This window comes from Antennarius striatus, chromosome 13 (genome assembly GCF_040054535.1).
Source record: "Antennarius striatus isolate MH-2024 chromosome 13, ASM4005453v1, whole genome shotgun sequence".
Taxonomy (NCBI): domain Eukaryota; kingdom Metazoa; phylum Chordata; class Actinopteri; order Lophiiformes; family Antennariidae; genus Antennarius; species Antennarius striatus.
In genome coordinates this window covers 15,608,163-15,626,525 of record NC_090788.1, presented here as the reverse complement: position 1 = coordinate 15,626,525, position 18,363 = coordinate 15,608,163, and the positions used below count along the sequence as shown (strand labels likewise).

Below are 18,363 nucleotides of genomic sequence, written 5' to 3'. Positions count from 1 at the left end.
ATGCAATGAGGGAGGACATGAAGGTATTGGTGTGAGAGAAGAGGATGCAAAGGACAGGGTAGATGGAGGCAATTGATTCGCTGTGGCGACCCTTGAAGGGAAAAGCCGAAAGAAGAAGATTTGCCTTTTCAGATTCATTTACATACCATTACGACTCTAAATAAGAAAGAACTATGCTCTAAGACTTACCAGGAACAGTAACAGGACATAAAAACAACACAGAAAAGAACTGAACCTGAAAACTCCCTAATGAATCATCGTGCCATCCATAATAATAGACTAGGCCTATAAATAACATTGCATTAACAGCAAAATAGTATTCATGTGTATCTGATGGACTTTACACAGATTAAACCACTGGCACTACTCCAGAGCTCACCATCTATAATACGTGCAGTAAGCTTGAATAAAATCACAATCTAATATTACCACTGGTTTTATGCCCAACTTTCAGACATGCTAAAAGGCTCGTAGTGTTTTGGTATAAGCAATGTGGATTCAGTGGCTTGTCGTAAGTAGAGGTAAAGTATTGGCCAACATTTCTCAAATGGTACTGAAATTGTCGATACTTTGATGCTTTTCTGTTTTGTTTTTTTAATTTATTCATGGACGTTTCAACCGTCCGTCAGCAAGAACAACTGTAGACCCACATGTGCTCATGATAGCCGCAGTTGCTGATGGAGACACCAGAAGATGCCTCTTGGATGAGAAACATCCAAAATGTTTTATGAAATCCAGTTGACTTATTCAATACAGACATCTAAGAATGAGTGGTGCATCTAACAAATGTCTCAAATGAATGATATGTATTATGTGTATTATTATTGTGTGTGTGTGTGTGTGTGTGTGTGTGTGTGTGTGTGTGTGTGTGTGTGTGTGTGTGTGTGTGTGTGTGTGTGTGTGTGTGTGTGTGTGTGTGTGTGCGCGTGTGTGTGTGTGTGTATTATTTACATATCTGTCTGTAATATTTATTACATTCCGCGAAGCAGTGATGTATTGTAATTGTCAATGTTCGTCCGTCCGTCCGTCCACCAAAAATCTTCACAACTGTTGCAGTTAGAAAGATGAAAGACAAAGCACATTACTCGGGTGGCAAAAGGGATGAAAATGAAATGATGACCTTGACCTTGAGAAAATTACGTCAAGGTCAAATGTGCACTTTTGTACATTTTTTTTGCACATATCTCAGGAACCGGATAAAATAGAAAGATGAAACAAAAGGTGTTATATTCACGGAGGCAAGGGGATGAAAATTAGATCACAACCGTGGCCAACTGTGGTCAACTTACAAATATGAAGCGAAAAGCCAAATACTCGACAGTACAATACAGAATTTATTGCTGCAACCATTATGAAAGTAGGTCAGGGTAAAACTTGAATTCAGGGTTGTCGCAGCATGTTGCAGTCCCTGACTGCCTTGTTCATTATGTATTTAGTTTATTTTTTTCTTTCTGGATATGTTATTACAACAGACTTCCCCTTCATCACATTTCCAACAGCAACAACATCATCTGAAAAGGAAAAGAAGGGCTGACGGGTAGAAGTCATTGTAAAATTCCCATTCCCAGAATCAAAAACATGTCTCTCATTACAATATGTTATCAACCAAATTCATACATTAGAGTTCACATTTAGATTATTTTGGTCCATGGTTAAATGTTAATACAGACAGATGTGTAAATAATCACATATTGAAAACACACTGGTCATATCAACATCACATCATTATTATGCACTAAACACCACAAACACTATAAACACTTGAACTCCTATGCCTATTTATTCCTTTTTATGTCTATATTTTATGGTGTGTTATTTTCATTCAGTCTAGGTGTTGGTACTTCTTTCTGTGTGCTTTTTCTGTGTGGTTTTGTGTGGTCACCGTGCTGTGTGTAGTGCCTAAGAAAAGTCAATTTCCCTGACGGAACCATCTTAAGGGATCACTAAACTTTTACTACTACTACTACTACTACTACTACTACTACTACTACTACTGCTACTACTATGTCTCAGGATCAGTAACCACAGAACTTATTATTCGTGCCACCAACAGCCAGCTACTCCTCTCGATGTGACAAAGTCTTCCCTCTTTTGACTTTACAGGCTCCCAAATCTTTGATTAGAGACAAGAAAAATAAAAAGCAGGAAAAACAATGGGACATTGACTGAAATTCAATTTGCTCAGTTAACTTCTTTCAACAATAAAAAAGATATAATTTTATAAAGATTAGAGAACCTTATGCATTCTTGTAGAGTCAAAACATGGAAAAATGGTCAAAATGAAATTTTTCTAGTTACATACTTAGTTGGTCAGACTTTTGGTTAACATCATTCTTTTCATTTGATAAGGGTACAGTGGATGGTCAGGTGGGTGGACTTTTTATGTGAAAGCATACCTGCACACATGTTCACAGACACACAATCAGAATTATGCAACTTGTCTCTGCGTCTCGGACTGAAGGATATCACCCAGTCCCAGTATGTAACCTCGAAGGGCAACTATTTGACGTTCCATTTAGAAGGAGTATTTGCTTACAGTGTGCTCTGTACAAGGTCAAGGGTCTGTCAGTGGAGACGGGAAGAGAGGTGATGTCACTGCCAAGGGAATATCTCTGAATCCCTCCTGACTTGGATATTTAATTTACAGCACATTAGTCAAAGTGATACCATATTGTTACCTATGACCTACTTAAATGTTTAATGTGTGTTTGTGGTGAACGTATGGCTCAACATGACTAAACTTCCACAACATGCAGGGTGACATTCCTCTCTGCCCGGGTTTAACACGTTGTACTAATGTTTGTGAGTGTTGTCAATATTCTTCACATGAAACATGTAATTTATTGATATTTTAGGTAAAGTGGAGACATTTGAGATGAAAACAACAAATGTAATTTGTCTTATAAACTGAAAATGGACTTTACTTCTACAGTGCTTTTTTAGTCTGACTGGACTTAAAGTGCTTTACAATACTAGCCAGCATTCACCCTTTCACACAAACACTTATAAAGTTGTAGTGACAGGCACCACCACTCACACACCATTGGAAATGCCACTGGAAGCAATTTGGGACTTAGTATCTTGCCCAAGCATGCCTTGACACATCGGCTGCAGGTCTGGGGATCGAACCATCAACCATCTGATGAACAGACTGCCACTACTGTTCCATTTGGAACAAAGTTGAAGAGTGATAGGAGAGAGAGAGAAGAGAGATGTAGGCAACGAAGGTTCACATCCGAAGATGGTTAGCGCTCTATTAAACCCGGATAACTGCAGAAAGCCTCAACTGTAACAACTTGTTCCATCCCCATATTGTAGTACATTCCATAATGACAGTATTTTACAGTTAAGCGAAGCTGTTGGATCACAAGTGAAATTTAATGCTGTTCAACCGTCAACAATAACGGCGTACAATTCATTGAAAGAATACAAATCCAAGTGAGACATAACTTGCGTGCAACAAAGATCCCCATCCAGGCTAAATGGTTCATAGGTCTTCCACTTCAAGTGCAACAATTTTTTGCCCATCTGGCTGTAAAAAAAAACTTGTCGCTGTGATTTTGACACCTCAGGCTTTATTGACCTGTCATCTATCGAAGCCCAGTGCCCCTCATCACTTGCCAGCTCAGCTCAGGAAGTCCAGGCTGTGCAAAATGACATGACATGAAATCCATGGCGACTGGTGCACCAGCGAGGGACAGCTAATACAGAATTCAAACTTAAATTCTAAAGAACGACGTGAAATTTACAGATTTACCTGTTGATGCTTGAACAGCATTGTGGGAACATGTTTTGGAACAGTTTAAATGCAGCAGATGTTGGTTATTTGGAATGCAGGGTTTTGTGATTGCATTGGATATAAAGTAACTGAATTCTAATACTATTGTTCCATTTTCTGTCTGTTTTTTTCAAGAGTCTAACAATCGTAATAAAATACATGAATTCACAGGAGACGTTACATTCTTTTTGACACTTACACAAATATGCTCCATCAGGTCCTCTCTCTCACCGCAGTAACTGCAGTGGGCTGACGAACGCGGAGACTGGGAGCATTAGTTTTTTCCGTATGTGATCCAGTAAAGCTGGAAATGTTTTTGGCAGATACAATGATTTATGCCCCTCTCCCTGAGGATCCAGAGCGCACTGTTGATGTAATTGCTTTACGTCTGACGGGGCACAGACAGACAGAGGCCTATGCACACCAGCATGAACACAACACAGTGACACATTCACTTCAGTTTCTCCTTCGTGTAAAATATCAAATAAACTGTTGCCTTTAATTATTAACATTAATGGTGACAGCAAATTTTGCCTGAGCTGAAGAAGGGATTAAATACTTCAACTGTGTTTGTAATGCTCTGCATGAGAAAGGTGTGGTGTGACGGCCAAGGAAAAGACAGGATGTGTGTTGCGACGGTGTCACGCTGTTGAAGAGAGAAGCGTAGTGAGAGTTTAAACCTCTCCTACAACTCTCACCAAATATTGAGACAAGTGTGATTCAACAAACAAGAACAGCAAGACACTGTGCAAGAACCATTTTTGTGACATTTTTACATGCTGCACAGAATATGAGGAGGAAATATTTGGTATAGTTTATCAAATAATAATTTTATATGTTCCAGTGTGTAGAAATAACAATTTAAGGAGTCGGGTTTTAAATAGGATGCCATCGTTCTCTAAGCAAAAGCAGCAAGATGTGCTGTAAATCATGGCATGATGTTTTACATATGTTTTACATATTTACATATGCTTTGTACACAACAAAAGTATGTGACAAAACAACCAGTCACCTTCACTGTTGCATGGCTTTCAATTGTTTCCTTTTGCATGCTTGATCATTTCAGGTCTGGATTACTCAATCATTTGAGACGACTTCAGAAATATCCCATGGCTTCATGCAACAAGCAGAAACAGACATTTTGGTACATCCTGGATGCAATATGTTTTCTTACCCTTTGTTCTTGTTTGGTTTGTTGATCGGATTAAAAAAACATGATTTTCTGTCATTAGTCTCTGAAAATATGTTTTCTGAACAGCTTCAGAGTGTGTTAGTCATAGAAGTAGTTTACAAAACTCTGATTGAGAGTGCAGCGATACTCAAAACATCATGGTTTAGCCATGACCTCAGACTTTTATGAGTAAACCTACAATAATCACAAAGACCAGGAAAATAACTTGCAGCTATGCTGAGAAAGAGGCGTTAAAATCATGAGCATCGCCACAAGCAGGTCTGTCTTCACTCTTGATGGTGTTGAGGTGTGTCTTTGGCAGTAGGCAGTCCTTTACATCCAATGCATTCAAAAGTTTCCAACGAGGCCAAGATTCAAATCCTACTCGAGTTTTCGGTCAGTTGTAATGATCATAGAAAGGTTTATGAAACCCCACTTGGACTTGGTGATTGAGGCACTGAGTTCATTACATATATTAAATATAGATAGAGGCCAGTAAAGACCAGATCATTCTTAAATCCGTCATATCAGGAACCTTTGCAACTTTTAATATTCAGTTGTCAATTTCCCATCAGCACGTTTGTTTATCCAGAGCTGTTATTTAAACAACATTTACAACTTTGACAGTTTTGAGAACTGTAGCTCATATATAACTCATTCCTATGAGTAGGCCTGTATGTTGGACGATGTAGGCAGACAGATGCTGTTCAGAACAACACATTCAAACCTGAACCACAAGCTCTGCTTTAGCTCTGTAGCTCTGTAAACTGTGTTTTCACCACACCGTGTCAGGTGCCGCCACTTGTTGTCTCTGAGATGAATCGTCAGAAGCTGAGGTTAAACTAACACTTAAACTGTTATGAGCAGAACCAAAGATGAGAAAAGTGCACAGATACTCAGAGACAGACACGGCCTTGAGGATAATGTCTCCATCTAATCATAACCAGCTCTGTTTGAATGTTGGCTGCAGCCCAAAAGGGGGAACACTTTCATTAACCCTACAGTCAATCCACCGTGAAAACAAACACATTAGCTAGCCCTTCTATGACTCACTGCCTTTATACATCGACCACAGAAAGTTTTTTCCTGTCCGCCATGCCTCTCCCTTCCTTGGTTCCCGCTGCCACCATTGTACTATCTCACATTCAACTTTTAACCTTCAGTGCTGGAGGCTGAATGAAACAGAGACTGACTGGCCGTGTCGTTTGCAGCGACCAGGCTGTGGCTTTATGATACATGATCTGCTACAGATGTTTTGTGCAATGTGCTTTAGGTCGATGTGCCCAGCTGCTTCCTCAGACACAGAATGAATGATTTATTTGAAATTTTGCAAAGGATTCCTTAAGCAATTCTTTTCTCTAAGATTGAATAATGACCGATTACTGATTGTTCTTTGCCTGTAGACAACACATTAACAATATTTAAGTATAAATTGTAATCAATCATTATCTTGATTTATAGCTGGATTTTCTGAATGCAGTAGACTTTCTTTTGATACCTGCAGCTGAATTAGCACATAACACCACAGGCCTGAATGTCCTTGAAACAAAAACTAGCAAGATCTAACAACGTCTGAAAGTTACTTCCCAAAAAGTGGAATATGAACGGGGGGGTTGACGGGACATCTGTGTCTATATACCCAAAGGCTTTAAACCCCAACATCAGTCAGAACAGAAATAAAACAAATTTACTGTCAGGTGAGGTCAAAACACACATCACAGCCTAGCATGTTTTTAGATAACATGACCCCAACCTTGGCCCTGACCCTACTGTAACTATCTACAAAGCATTTCACTCATTGTGACTGGGTTGAAGTGCTGGTGGGGGGATTAATTCTAACCAAATAAAATCCTGTATCCACGTTCAACCTTCAGTTCGTAGGTTTTTGTGTCTCTCAGCGCCAAGCGTTGCCAGTATTTGTGAGTAATCGCTCAACTCCACCCAGCTTTTAAAAGACCCCGTGTACTCGTCTTTGTGGATGAATTGAATTCACAGATAAGCTCAGTCAAACCCAAACAAATAACACTCTAGCATAACAGTCTAATCTATTGAAAAATGTCTGGACACTAATACACAGGATAGATGATAGGCCAACATTATTCTAGCATGTCAATTTGAAAATAAAAACTTGCTGATTAAGGGGTCATGATGTTATCATAGAAAACACACATGTGTAATCACACGGCCTATGTGCTATCAGGCCTCTGTATTATGTCCCCACAGCAGCCATGCTTTCACATGTTTCAGGGCTGATAACCAAATATTCCAGCTCTCTCGTGAATAAAAACATTAAAAATTAGATCTGTGTGTGACTATCTTAAGCCAAATATTGTGATGTGGCTGTTGACACAGATTTAATAAGACAGACCTCATACTGAAGATATGAGATTTAACTATATGAGTATAATGAGTTTCTTATGCTTTATCATCGTAACTGCATTGTTGATTCAATAACAGGTGGGAAACAACTACATAAAACAGTCGGCGAAAGATTTGCATTTCAACAAACACATGTTTGAAACACTTTACGTGTAAGGAAACATTTCCTTATGTATCAGGTGACGGAATCATGATTGGGTTAAAGTCATTTCTTTTTTCAGTGATATTTCAGCAAGTTTTAAGGAATTGGGTTGTACGTGTTAAATGCTTATGTGGTTTCAGCTGGTGTGTGCGCAACAGCAATGTTCAACATCAGCCTAGCATTCCGTTATTTGTATGACAACACATTCAACAGGGAACACTGTAAAAGCAGTTGGTATATGTGAATTGCCCTGTGTTCTTGTATGATTGAGACAAAAGTTGGCCATCACTGTAACTTTGGCAGAGGTATACAAGTCCTGCACTGCCTTAAATGGGAAACAGAGACCCAGCACTGTGCTTTACTACAACATGGCTCTGATTAAGACCAGATTGGTCTGCCTGTGGTTGGTTCTGAGCCACAGCCAAATCCTGATCAAGGACAAGACCGTTAACGCTGTGGTATGAATGCATCTGGGTAAATCTCTCTTTCCTTTCAGCCACATAGATATGCTTTAGAAGGGTTGAAGAGGAGCTCCTATCATTTCCAAATGGTGGAAGAGCATATAGATAATGTGTGATCCTTTAACAGGAGCCTGTTTAAAGGAAATCACTGTTAAAAGAAAAAATAATTATCAAATCAATCATACCATATGAATGTCAAGATGTGTTTTTTTCCCTATATTGTTATGCATTTTTTCAAGACAACAAAATAATTGTCTGGTGAGTACTTAAATCTCCAGAGAACAACAGGATAATTTACTTAAGTGATCCCACTAATGTATCTGGCTCAGTGGAAGGCAGGATTGATTTGGAATAATCTGTCCAAACCTTAGCTTTAGGTTTAGCTGCTGTTCACAAGTAAAGGTTAGGATGCGAACATGTTACAATAGGATCATGGTGAGGTTAGCAATGTCATTTTGAGCACATTGGTATACTGATGTTCAGTATTAATGTAACTTACAGCTGTAGGCTCTTAAGTTTAGAATGTTATAGTAGGTTATAACAAATGATTTACCTGTTATGATAGAGATTATAACGAATAGTAATAGATTTTAATAGAGGTGAACAGTGTCAGCTGGATCACTGCAATACATTCTTCCGTGAGCCGGCCTCTAGACACATGATTTCTGTCTGTGTTTACTGGCTTCAATTCTGCAGTCCTGTTCAATAATGGAAAATTCTGGATTTGTTATGTCAGATCAGATGCTGCATTTGTGACCCACAGCTTTTGTACAAGGCTCAAATGTGTAAAAAAAAAAAAAAGAAAAAGAAAAAAAGATATATCTTGCTATCTTGGATGTTTTATCAAGATAACATTATCTGTTCTCTTGATAAAACGCCTCTATTATTCAGAGATATAAAAACTGAACCATGACCTCGACTTAACAGGACTAACAATTAATTGCATCCTGGACTGCTTTCAATTTCTTTTAACAACTTATTCTTCTCCCATCCTGTCTTTGTTTATTGTAAAGCATTAGGGCTAGTGATAAAAGATGTTGCTATTAATGTCTTCAGACTCTTGCTCTTTCATTTCTTACTGCAGAACATGAAAAATCCCATCTGTTCAGTTTTTGTTTCTTGCTTCAGTGAGATCTGAGGTTTGAGCGTCAATTTTAAATTAGTAAGTGATGCGTCTCTGCTTCCATCTCGTGGCCACAAAGAAAACTTCCTTTGTGAGAAAAGGCGAAAAGGTTCACAGATTGACCGCATCAGCAGAATAAAACAGATGTTACAAGAAAGTACGATGGTAGAATGGTGACAAAGCACACGTAAACACTTGTTTTATAGATAAGATAAGACAGTGACACTTTTAACTGCATGTTTTACATAGATCTTGTTTTCTCGCTGCTCTCTTTAATAGAACCAGGCTTATGAATGATTGGTAGGATGACAGCTGTAAAGGGAAATACAAAGGTTGATCTAAATAGGAACTACACGCTTGTTAAAATGCGCGTAACAAATAATTTTATCTGAGGCATGCTGAGGAAATTTGTCCATCTTTCTTTTCCGTAGTTTGAGTGACGTCATCAAAACTGGCCGACAGTAGCAGCATGGAGGAGGCTTCACACGGGGGCATTTTTTGACCTTACGAAATAATTCTCTTCAAATAGCTTTGGTGTGTGTTTTGTTTTTTTGTTTTTTTTATCCTATATTCACTATTAGCTTCTGTTGTAAGTCCCGCTTTTGAATGAATGTGGTTCAAACTTAAGTTTGGGTACGGCAAGGATAACTATCCCCCGCTTGTCATCACATCCGCGTTATTAGGAGTTATAAATAACATCAGTTATAATCATTGCTATTATTATCATGCATTTCATTAGTATTGATAATGTAATAATCGTTATTTCAAGGCCAAAATTAAAGCTATGCTAAATCAAACTACTTGTCATTAAAGTAAAGGGGTACAAGTCGGATCGGTAACTAATTTATTTATTATTATTAAATCGTGAAAGGTGGTTTGCTACAGAAGAACTAAGCATTCACTTGACAATCGTGTGTTATAAAATAGCTCAGTGTGTTTGTTTTGTCATGCCCTACAGATTTTTGATCCAGCCTTCCAGAATGTCGGGAAAGATTGTGTCAGTCCATGCACGATGGATCATCGGCAGAGTAATCGGGACCAAGATGCGCAAAACTGCCAAAGTGCGGGTTACGAGGCTAGTTCTCGATCCTTATCTGCTCAAGGTGAGATTTTTTGCTCTTATAATTTGTTCATTCCTTGCTGGTGCGTGCAGGAAAGAAAAAATATGATAATTCTTTGTGGAAACAGACAAATGCAGTAATAAAACAATCATTTTTTTAATTTTTCGTTTAGCATAGAAAAAACGGAACTAGTGCAATCATGCTGTTGTCACACATGCATTTAAAAATCTTGCAAAAAAGAAATATATGAATAAGAAGTGATTCCATTGGTTTTTATTTCCGACAGATAATATAAGATTAGCCATTGTTCGTTCCACAGTGGGGAAATTTCCAATATATTGATATACTGTATGTCTATATCAAGTAAGACTAACAGTAACAGAGAAACGATGTCTGTACACAGTAGTGAGGTCATTACTGTTTTTTCTGCCTCTAGTTCCATGCAGCCACCTCTATACCTACAGCTAATATCAGTTAGACAGACTACTGCTGTTTTTCATCTCACAGTTCTCTGTTCCACATAAGTTAAAATTGAAAATATGGTGTACTTTGTCTTTGATGGTTTATTGGTACTGAGCATTTCATATTTAAGAATTTCCTACAACGGATCATTCTGCTTGTAGTCTGACTGTTGTTGGATTGATGTGTAATAATTGGGCACATCAGTCATAAATTAAATAGCAAAAAACAGTTTACTTTCCCATTTGATTTCATGTGTTTTAAAGTAAAATTATCAATTTGGTACCAGTAGCCACATGTAAAACACAATGTTGTCAGATGTAACACATGTTGAGACTGCTGTAAAACGACTATGTTCAAGTAAAACTGACGTTGACTTTTCTTCCCCATAGTACTATAACAAGAGGAAGACCTATTTTGCCCATGATGCTTTAAGTCAATGCACTGTCGGAGATATCGTCCTTCTCAAGGCTCTGCCTCTGTCCCGGTCCAAACATGTGAAGCATGAACTATCTGAGATAGTGTATAAAGTTGGTCGGGTGGTCGACCCGGTGACAGGAATGAGAGTTGCAGGAGAGGAGTTTGTTGATCCTGTCACTGACTTTGCACTCGACCTGGGAGAGGATACATCATTATCAGAAAAACTACAGAAACTCAACATTTCTGCTGCATCTTGTGGATCTGATGCTCCACTGACACCAACTCCCACTTCATAATAGAAGACTACATCCTTTCATCTACTGATATTTTCCATTTTTCAATTATGGTTCTGATCAGGTGTTTTGTGTGAATATATATAATGTACATTTAAACCACATTACAGTATATCAATTGATATTCCTCCCTGCTTGCTCAAGAAGATTTGAAATGAAGGCACATTTCTGTTAAATTTGAAATAAAATGACAATGAGAACACACAATGTCATTCACAAATATATGTTTGGTGTCTGTAACTGTTTTCTGACAAAGCAGTAGCTCAGTCCACCAGGTCTTGGGCTGGGGACTGGAGGCTGTCCGGTTTACCATTTCTCCTACACATTGGGGGGCGCACCAGGACGGAGTTGCGTGTGGCTCTACCTTTCACCGTATACATACATTGCATACCTATAGGCCCGTGTGTGTGTTTGTGTTAGGGGCCTGTACATATATATATACGCATGTTAAAAATACAGTATATAGAAATCATGAGAAAAATAATTTCCTCAAGGGGAGAAAAGTATATTCTTCTACTTAACAAATACATATGTAATTTTAACACGGAATCTTTTTATATTCAAAATAATTCTGAAACGATACCAGACATTGATTTACAGTATTATTTTTGACATTAGAAAACTTTGTAGAATAATAGTTGTGTTGTACTCCAATTTTCTCTAAAAAATTTCTTTAAAAAAAAGCCTTTGTGGAAAGTTATATTTTATATTTATGGAAATAAACCTCAGCGCCCAGACTACAGTCATCCCTTGGTTACTTCATTAGTAACGCAGGAACCACAAGTAACGGTGCGGCTGCGGAGCTCCGACTGAACGCAGCTCAAGGGGGAAAGATGGCGACCGGAGTGCTGCACAGACTGTGTCCAGGCCTCAGACAGACGGCCGCGGGGCGACACACAAACGGACACGTCACGGTCGTCGTAAGGTTAGAGTCACTTTGATGTAATTCACCAGTGTGGATTTAGTAGTGTCATGTGGAGAGTGTGTGGTTTCATGGAAGTTCACACTTGGACAGTGTGGTCTGCTAAAGCCAAGCTAAAGTTAAAGCTAACGCTTATAGTGGTGTTTAGCGTCACTAGCATTAGCCTTCTGGCTCCCAACTCGATGAGTCACTAATGATGGTTATAAATGTTCCCGAGCTCAACGCAACTTGTGGAAAAATCTCATTTATAAATAAGTATATTACTTTATGGCTGTATATTACTTTATTGCCATGTAAAATAATACAAATAACAAATGTAACTCGCTTTCAGACCTAAACTACAGTATTTAACTTCAAGGTCACAATGCTGTGCGGGCAGCTGATCCCTGTCAGCGGGTGTAGCGGATGAAAGGCGCTTCTTGCTGCTGCAGACTTTTAAAAAAAAAAGAAAAAAATCAAAAACCAACAGAGATTAAGAATCAGAATCTTTTCAAATTAAACTTTCCGGCTTTCAATGAGAGCAGACGATTTTTCTTCTGTCTCTCGTTGTTGCTAACTTTGCTATCTCTCTCGAACTCGTATTGGATAAACTCGTATTGGGGGACGGGAATTCCACAAACCTAGTGGCTTCTGTCCGTCTGCCCTTTTTTCCCCCGAATGTTGTTGATGTTGTAAATATGATGATGAAGGTCTGCTATATTAACATGTCCGAAAAAAAACAAAAACTAAATAAATAAATAATAAATTAAATAAAAACTCTGTATGAAGTGTAAATTTAAATGTAAGCGCTGCATGAATGCATTGTGTAGAATAGTTATGTAATAATAATAATAGTTATGAACACTTCAGATGGCAGATTAATAAATAGTTGAGGTCTTGCTAACATTTTTATAATAAATGAAAGAGAATTTCTGCTCATATTGCTGTGAAGGTCTCCTGGTATATTAATCCTCTGGTCATGTGCTGCATGTACAGATTATAGACCTTCAACTCGACTACTTTACAAGTTATAGTGTGAAAGGAATTGTAAAAGTTCTTTACTTGGATTCAGCCTACTGCTAATATGCACTGCCATTTTTAACATTTACACTGACCTTTGTGTTGTATAGAAGAACACAAGACAAGGGGCTTTTATTTACATGTACAGTACTCACAAGTAAATTCAGAACCTTTACAGTAATTCCACATCACTGATATGTATGTATAACCTGCAATGAACACCTCACTTCCACGATACAGGAGTCTGTCGGCGTTCCGTGAAGACAGCTGGTTCAAGTCACTGTTTGTCAGAAAAGTCGATCCCAGAAAGGATGCTCACTCTCATCTGCTCGCCAAGAAGGAAGACAGCAATCTGTACAAAATTCAATGTATGTGTGTCTTATTCTTGGTGTTATGTTTGTACAAATAAATAGGATTATCTTTTTTTTTTAAGGCCATTTTATAATCTTTTTTGTCCGGCAATGACCTAAAGAAATGTGTTCTATGGTAATTTTAAGTTTTGTTTATTTAATTGCAGTTCATAATGTCAAGCCAGAGTGCCTTGATTCTTACAATGAACTTTGGTAAGAAACCCTGTTCCTTCTTACCAATGTGCTGGTGCTGTTATTTGTTTTGTTGTTTTTTTAAACACAGCAGATTTGTTCCTACTTACATAAGTGTGTGTGTGTGTGTGTGTGTGTGTGTGTGTGTGTGTGTGTGTATTTTGTAGTGAGGATGTCTTGCCCTCCATTCATGCTGACCCTGAATACCCCTGTGAGCTTGTGGGTACCTGGAACACATGGTATGGTGAGCAAGATCAAGCAGGTAAGAGGATAGTCCTTGTTTTTTATTTTATTTATTTATTTTTAACTGTATTAATCCCCTAAGGGAAATTAAGACTCCACTCTACACACAGGTTAGTAGTTACATGCAGCCATATAGTGTGTACAGGCCAGTAACATAAACACATAAGGAGCCTGTGGGCATGAAGGTGAGGGGGAAGCAACTTGTAAAGGGGATGGCGCCACGCTCAAGGGCACCTCGGCAGCGCTCCAGAGGTGAGCTGACACCTCCCACTGTCAGCTCACACACCGGGTGTTTTTTGGACTGAGCGGGAATCGAACCGCCGATCTTAGAATGTTGGAATACCTGCTCTGCCGCCCGCTCTACCACTGAGCCACTGCCGCCCCATTTTGAGGTTTTGATCACGCACACGGGCAAGGGATGGTCATACATCTTATTGAATTGTTCATACCTATTTAAAAGTGTGACATTGTCTATTATACATTTTTCTGACTGTTAGCATAGTGGTCAGATGATTTGATTTTTCAAAATGGTGATAGACTAGATCTGGGATCATCAAATTTTTAGTGAGATAAAGAAACCATTAAAAGAGAGACATGTCAATTCACATTTTAGTTTTGCATTAATTTTGGAACTTGTGCTTCTTCTGTTCCAGTTCACCTGTGGAGATACCGGGGAGGATACCCAGCTCTCACTGAAGTCATGAACAAACTCAGGAAGAATAAGGTGTGTCATCGCCAGCAGTGGTGTAATATTTATTTGATGAGTGATGAGCTTAAAGTGGAGATTTGAAAATGAAAATGGAATTATACACTCACACACACACGCACACATATAAATGTATGCCAGATTAGTCACTGTTGGTTGTCGTTGCTGTAGACCTTTATGGATTACAGGAATGAGAGGGGAAAGATGCTGCTGTCTCGTAGGAACCAGCTGCTGCTGGAGTTCAGTTTCTGGAATGAACCTGTTCCTCGTCCAGGGCCCAACATCTATGAGCTCCGATCTTACCAACTCAGAGTAACTTATGTTGCAAATTCATTGTCTTCCTTTTACTAAGCATAGCAATCAAACAATTTGTTTACACATCTTTCTCCTGTGTTTCATTCTCATTTCAGCCAGGGACAATGATTGAGTGGGGAAATTACTGGTAACATATGACTTTTCTTTTTTTTACTTTTTGAAGACATGTAGTGATATGTCAAGCTATGAAAGTCTTTTGTTATATTGTCAGTTAACATTTCCTGACTCGGCAGTATGTAGTTGTTTTCAATGATTGTGTGAGGAGATCATGAGTCAGCTGTGCACTTTGGCTACTCATCCATGTGTGACATGAATTATGCCACACAATTTGTTAAAAAAAATAATCGTTTGACCAATTTATCGTCTGTTACACTGCAATTAATATGTATAAAATAAATAATATATAAAAATAATATATAAAATAGTAGAATGTGCCTGTTCATGTAATCCAACCTGCTGGCAGGGTTGCAAAAGTTATAGGACTTTAAAGATCAAAATGTATCCGTAATGTATTGATTTGAAATATCTTGCTATAATCATCATTCAGTATTTGTTTAACTTAAAAGTCTACAGATATATCCTCGTTGTGTATTGATACAGTTCTTCTGCCAGGAGCTGAAGGTTTTTTAATGTAACACATCTCTTTGTTGCTCTGCAGGGCACGTGCTATTGAGATTCGCCAGCAGAACCAAGAGTCGGTGGGAGGCTTTTTCTCACAGATTGGGAGCCTCTACACTGTTCACCATTTATGGGGTGAGCGCATCTTCCGGTTTATGGAACAGTGTGGTGAACTGTTTAGCACTATGGTATTTTAAGACAAAGTTAAATTTGCATCCATATTTAAATAGCACAGCAAAAAGTATGCATCACTGGTGTTAATATTATTTTTCTCCCACTAATAGTGTTGCTATTCAGTAATGGTTTATGTACAGTAATTTAAAGGCAATGCATTGGATTTGTCTAATCATAACCATTTTTGACTATTTAGCGATTGTACAAAAATGGTTATTTGAGGTATTGGTTATGTGTGAATTTAAAGAAAAACAACATCATGAAGCGATATCTTTTTCAATCAGCTTATAAAGATCTTCAGTCCAGAGAGGACACCAGAAATGCAGCCTGGCAGCGTGATGGCTGGGATGAAATTGTCTATTACACAGGTATGATTTTATAATGTCCTCAACTTTTAGTGTAATATTACCATGATGATCCTTATGTGTTTAAATTTGCTGAAAGCTGTGATCAAAATCTTACTTTACACAGTTCATGTAACATTGACTGTGTATACCTTGTGTTGGTTATTCAAATTAACCAGCACTGATATTAGATATCTAGACATCTTGAAAACTATCCTGATTCTAACTTGGCTCTAATTGTGGCTGATATCCACACCCGAGAATAGATGACAAAAGTAATAAATTATTGGAATAAATCTTATTCTTAAAACATTAAATTGAAATATGCTCGTAACTTATTCCTGCATGTGTGTGTGCTCTGCAAATACTGTACTGCATTAACAAGCAGAATTCACAGTTTTTTTAACCACTTTCTCATTAAAACAAATCATCAGTATATTTGGTAGATAGATAGAAAGATAGATATATACTTTAATAATCCCGAAGGAAATTCAGAAATTTGCCCATCCATCAATCCAAAATCTTGTCCAAAAGTGAATCTTGGAAACAAGGTGTGATGTTAATTTATATGTCTGTGCGCATACCGTATGACACAGAATCCATAGACTGATGTTTCATTCCGGTTCCGCAGTTCCTCTTATTCAGCACATGGAATCTCGAATAATGATTCCCATGAAGACATCACCCCTGAAGTGATCTCAAATAATGTGGCATCATCTCAAGGCCGTCCTCTGATTTGTAGTGTGCAAAACCAGCCATCTGAGTGTGCAGTGCCCGGATACCTGCAAAAAATCAAGATGTTTGTTGTTTTTCTTTTAGTTTCATGTTTATTTACTCCAGTTTTCCATGTTTGTCTGATATCTATTATTTCTGTGAAGAGAATTATGGCCACATGTGAAAAATATTTTGTTATTTAACTTAAAGTGAGAAGTTGAATTAATAATTCAGAATTCTGATTTAAAAGGTACATAGTATTGTTTATTCACATACATGGTCAATAATAGTACGCATAGTGAGAACCTTGTGTATCTGAACCGATTTCTGATTAACCATCTGACTCTTTATGTAAAGATTAAGAATTTTGAGTGTCTTTATATAAAACAGCAATTTTTCTTTTACCATCTGCCTCTAATCCACCTCTGTTGCAGATGAGGTTAAAACCATCACAAAACTGTATCTGTTACAGCAGCTACAGTGTTACTGATCTATCTGCCCTTTAACGGTCTGATGTTAAAGGGCAGATTTTAAACAGATTTTTTTAAAAGATAAAAGCTGGTTTCATCACTGTTACAGTATAGAGATGCCAGAAAGAAATGTCTGTCAAACATTTTACTATTCAAGTGCAAGTCGCAGATGCTGAAAATTCATAGTTTTTAAAAATATTACTTCAGTAATATCAGAAGCTCTGTTGAACCAAAAAATCAACACAACATCCATCTGACTGTTCACTATCAGTATGAGAAAGGCTTCCTTCAATGTTACAGGTGATTTTTCCAATTTTGCGTACTGTTCAACACTTAGCCTTGTATGCACTCCAACAGATAATGTGACTTCAGATTTGCATGGCTTCTTATCTTGTCATGTGACTTATTTCAGTAATTTGTTTAATATCAGATAATTTGATTGTTTCCTGCATTATTTAATAAAGCTGAGTTTAAGATTTTTTTTATTCCTTGCCCCTTTAGTTGAAGTAGCATCCATTTAACTGTGTGAAAGCTTGTAGAACACTTTGATGAAGACTCCCTGTTCATTTTTTCCCCTGATTACTGTAAAATTGTAGTAACTGTAACTTTCCAACTCTTCTGTCTTTTCTAGGAGTGTGGAGGAGACGTTTATTCAAATCATTATAAGTTCTTTTTAATTTTGGCCAAACTAATCGTTTTCTACACACTGCCATACACTGACTTATCTGGCCTATCCTGTATCATGCAATTACATGATTATGTGTTCTGAGATTGTTTAAAATGATCATATTGTAGATATAACAGGCTTAGTGTCCAAGCCACAGATATGATTAATCCTGTTTCTGTAAATGAAGAGGTACATTCTGATCTCATGTTGATGATCAAATGGATTGGAGATGAGTTGAAACTCAAGTCTGATAAAATGTGAATTGAACTGCTTTAATAAACTTAGTTGTAATTTCTGAAATGAAGTCCCAATAAAATTGTGGTCTCCATTTTATTCCTACCCTGAATTTATAGGAGTTAGAC

The 18,363-nt window shown here is 37.8% G+C and overlaps 2 protein-coding genes across 2 annotated transcripts; both read left to right on the top strand.

Annotated features, from left to right (window-relative positions):
* The first annotated feature begins 9,490 nt into the window (after positions 1-9,490).
* mrps17 (mitochondrial ribosomal protein S17) lies at positions 9,491-11,804 on the top strand. Its single transcript, XM_068331724.1, has 3 exons — positions 9,491-9,588; positions 10,013-10,157; positions 10,967-11,804. Exons 2-3 carry the CDS (start codon positions 10,035-10,037, stop codon positions 11,288-11,290), a joined length of 447 nt encoding a protein of 148 aa, XP_068187825.1. The 5' UTR covers positions 9,491-9,588; positions 10,013-10,034; the 3' UTR covers positions 11,291-11,804.
* Positions 11,805-12,066: 262 nt separating this feature from the next.
* LOC137605974 (protein NipSnap homolog 2-like) lies at positions 12,067-18,338 on the top strand. Its single transcript, XM_068330970.1, has 10 exons — positions 12,067-12,212; positions 13,449-13,576; positions 13,726-13,771; positions 13,918-14,012; positions 14,647-14,717; positions 14,871-15,011; positions 15,110-15,141; positions 15,673-15,767; positions 16,091-16,174; positions 16,782-18,338. The coding sequence occupies exons 1-10, from the start codon at positions 12,121-12,123 to the stop codon at positions 16,844-16,846; spliced, it is 849 nt and encodes a 282-aa protein (XP_068187071.1). The 5' UTR covers positions 12,067-12,120; the 3' UTR covers positions 16,847-18,338.
* Positions 18,339-18,363: the final 25 nt, after the last annotated feature.

Coding starts and splice junctions, on each gene's coding strand:
- mrps17 (XM_068331724.1), top strand. CDS start 10,035: ATGTCGGGAAAGATTGTGTCAGTCCATGCACGATGGATCATCGGCAGA. Junction 10,158..10,966: donor TCGATCCTTATCTGCTCAAG/GTGAGATTTTTT, acceptor TCTTCCCCATAG/TACTATAACAAGAGGAAGAC.
- LOC137605974 (XM_068330970.1), top strand. CDS start 12,121: ATGGCGACCGGAGTGCTGCACAGACTGTGTCCAGGCCTCAGACAGACG. Junction 15,012..15,109: donor TCCGATCTTACCAACTCAGA/GTAACTTATGTT, acceptor TTCTCATTTCAG/CCAGGGACAATGATTGAGTG. Junction 16,175..16,781: donor TGAAATTGTCTATTACACAG/GTATGATTTTAT, acceptor CCGGTTCCGCAG/TTCCTCTTATTCAGCACATG.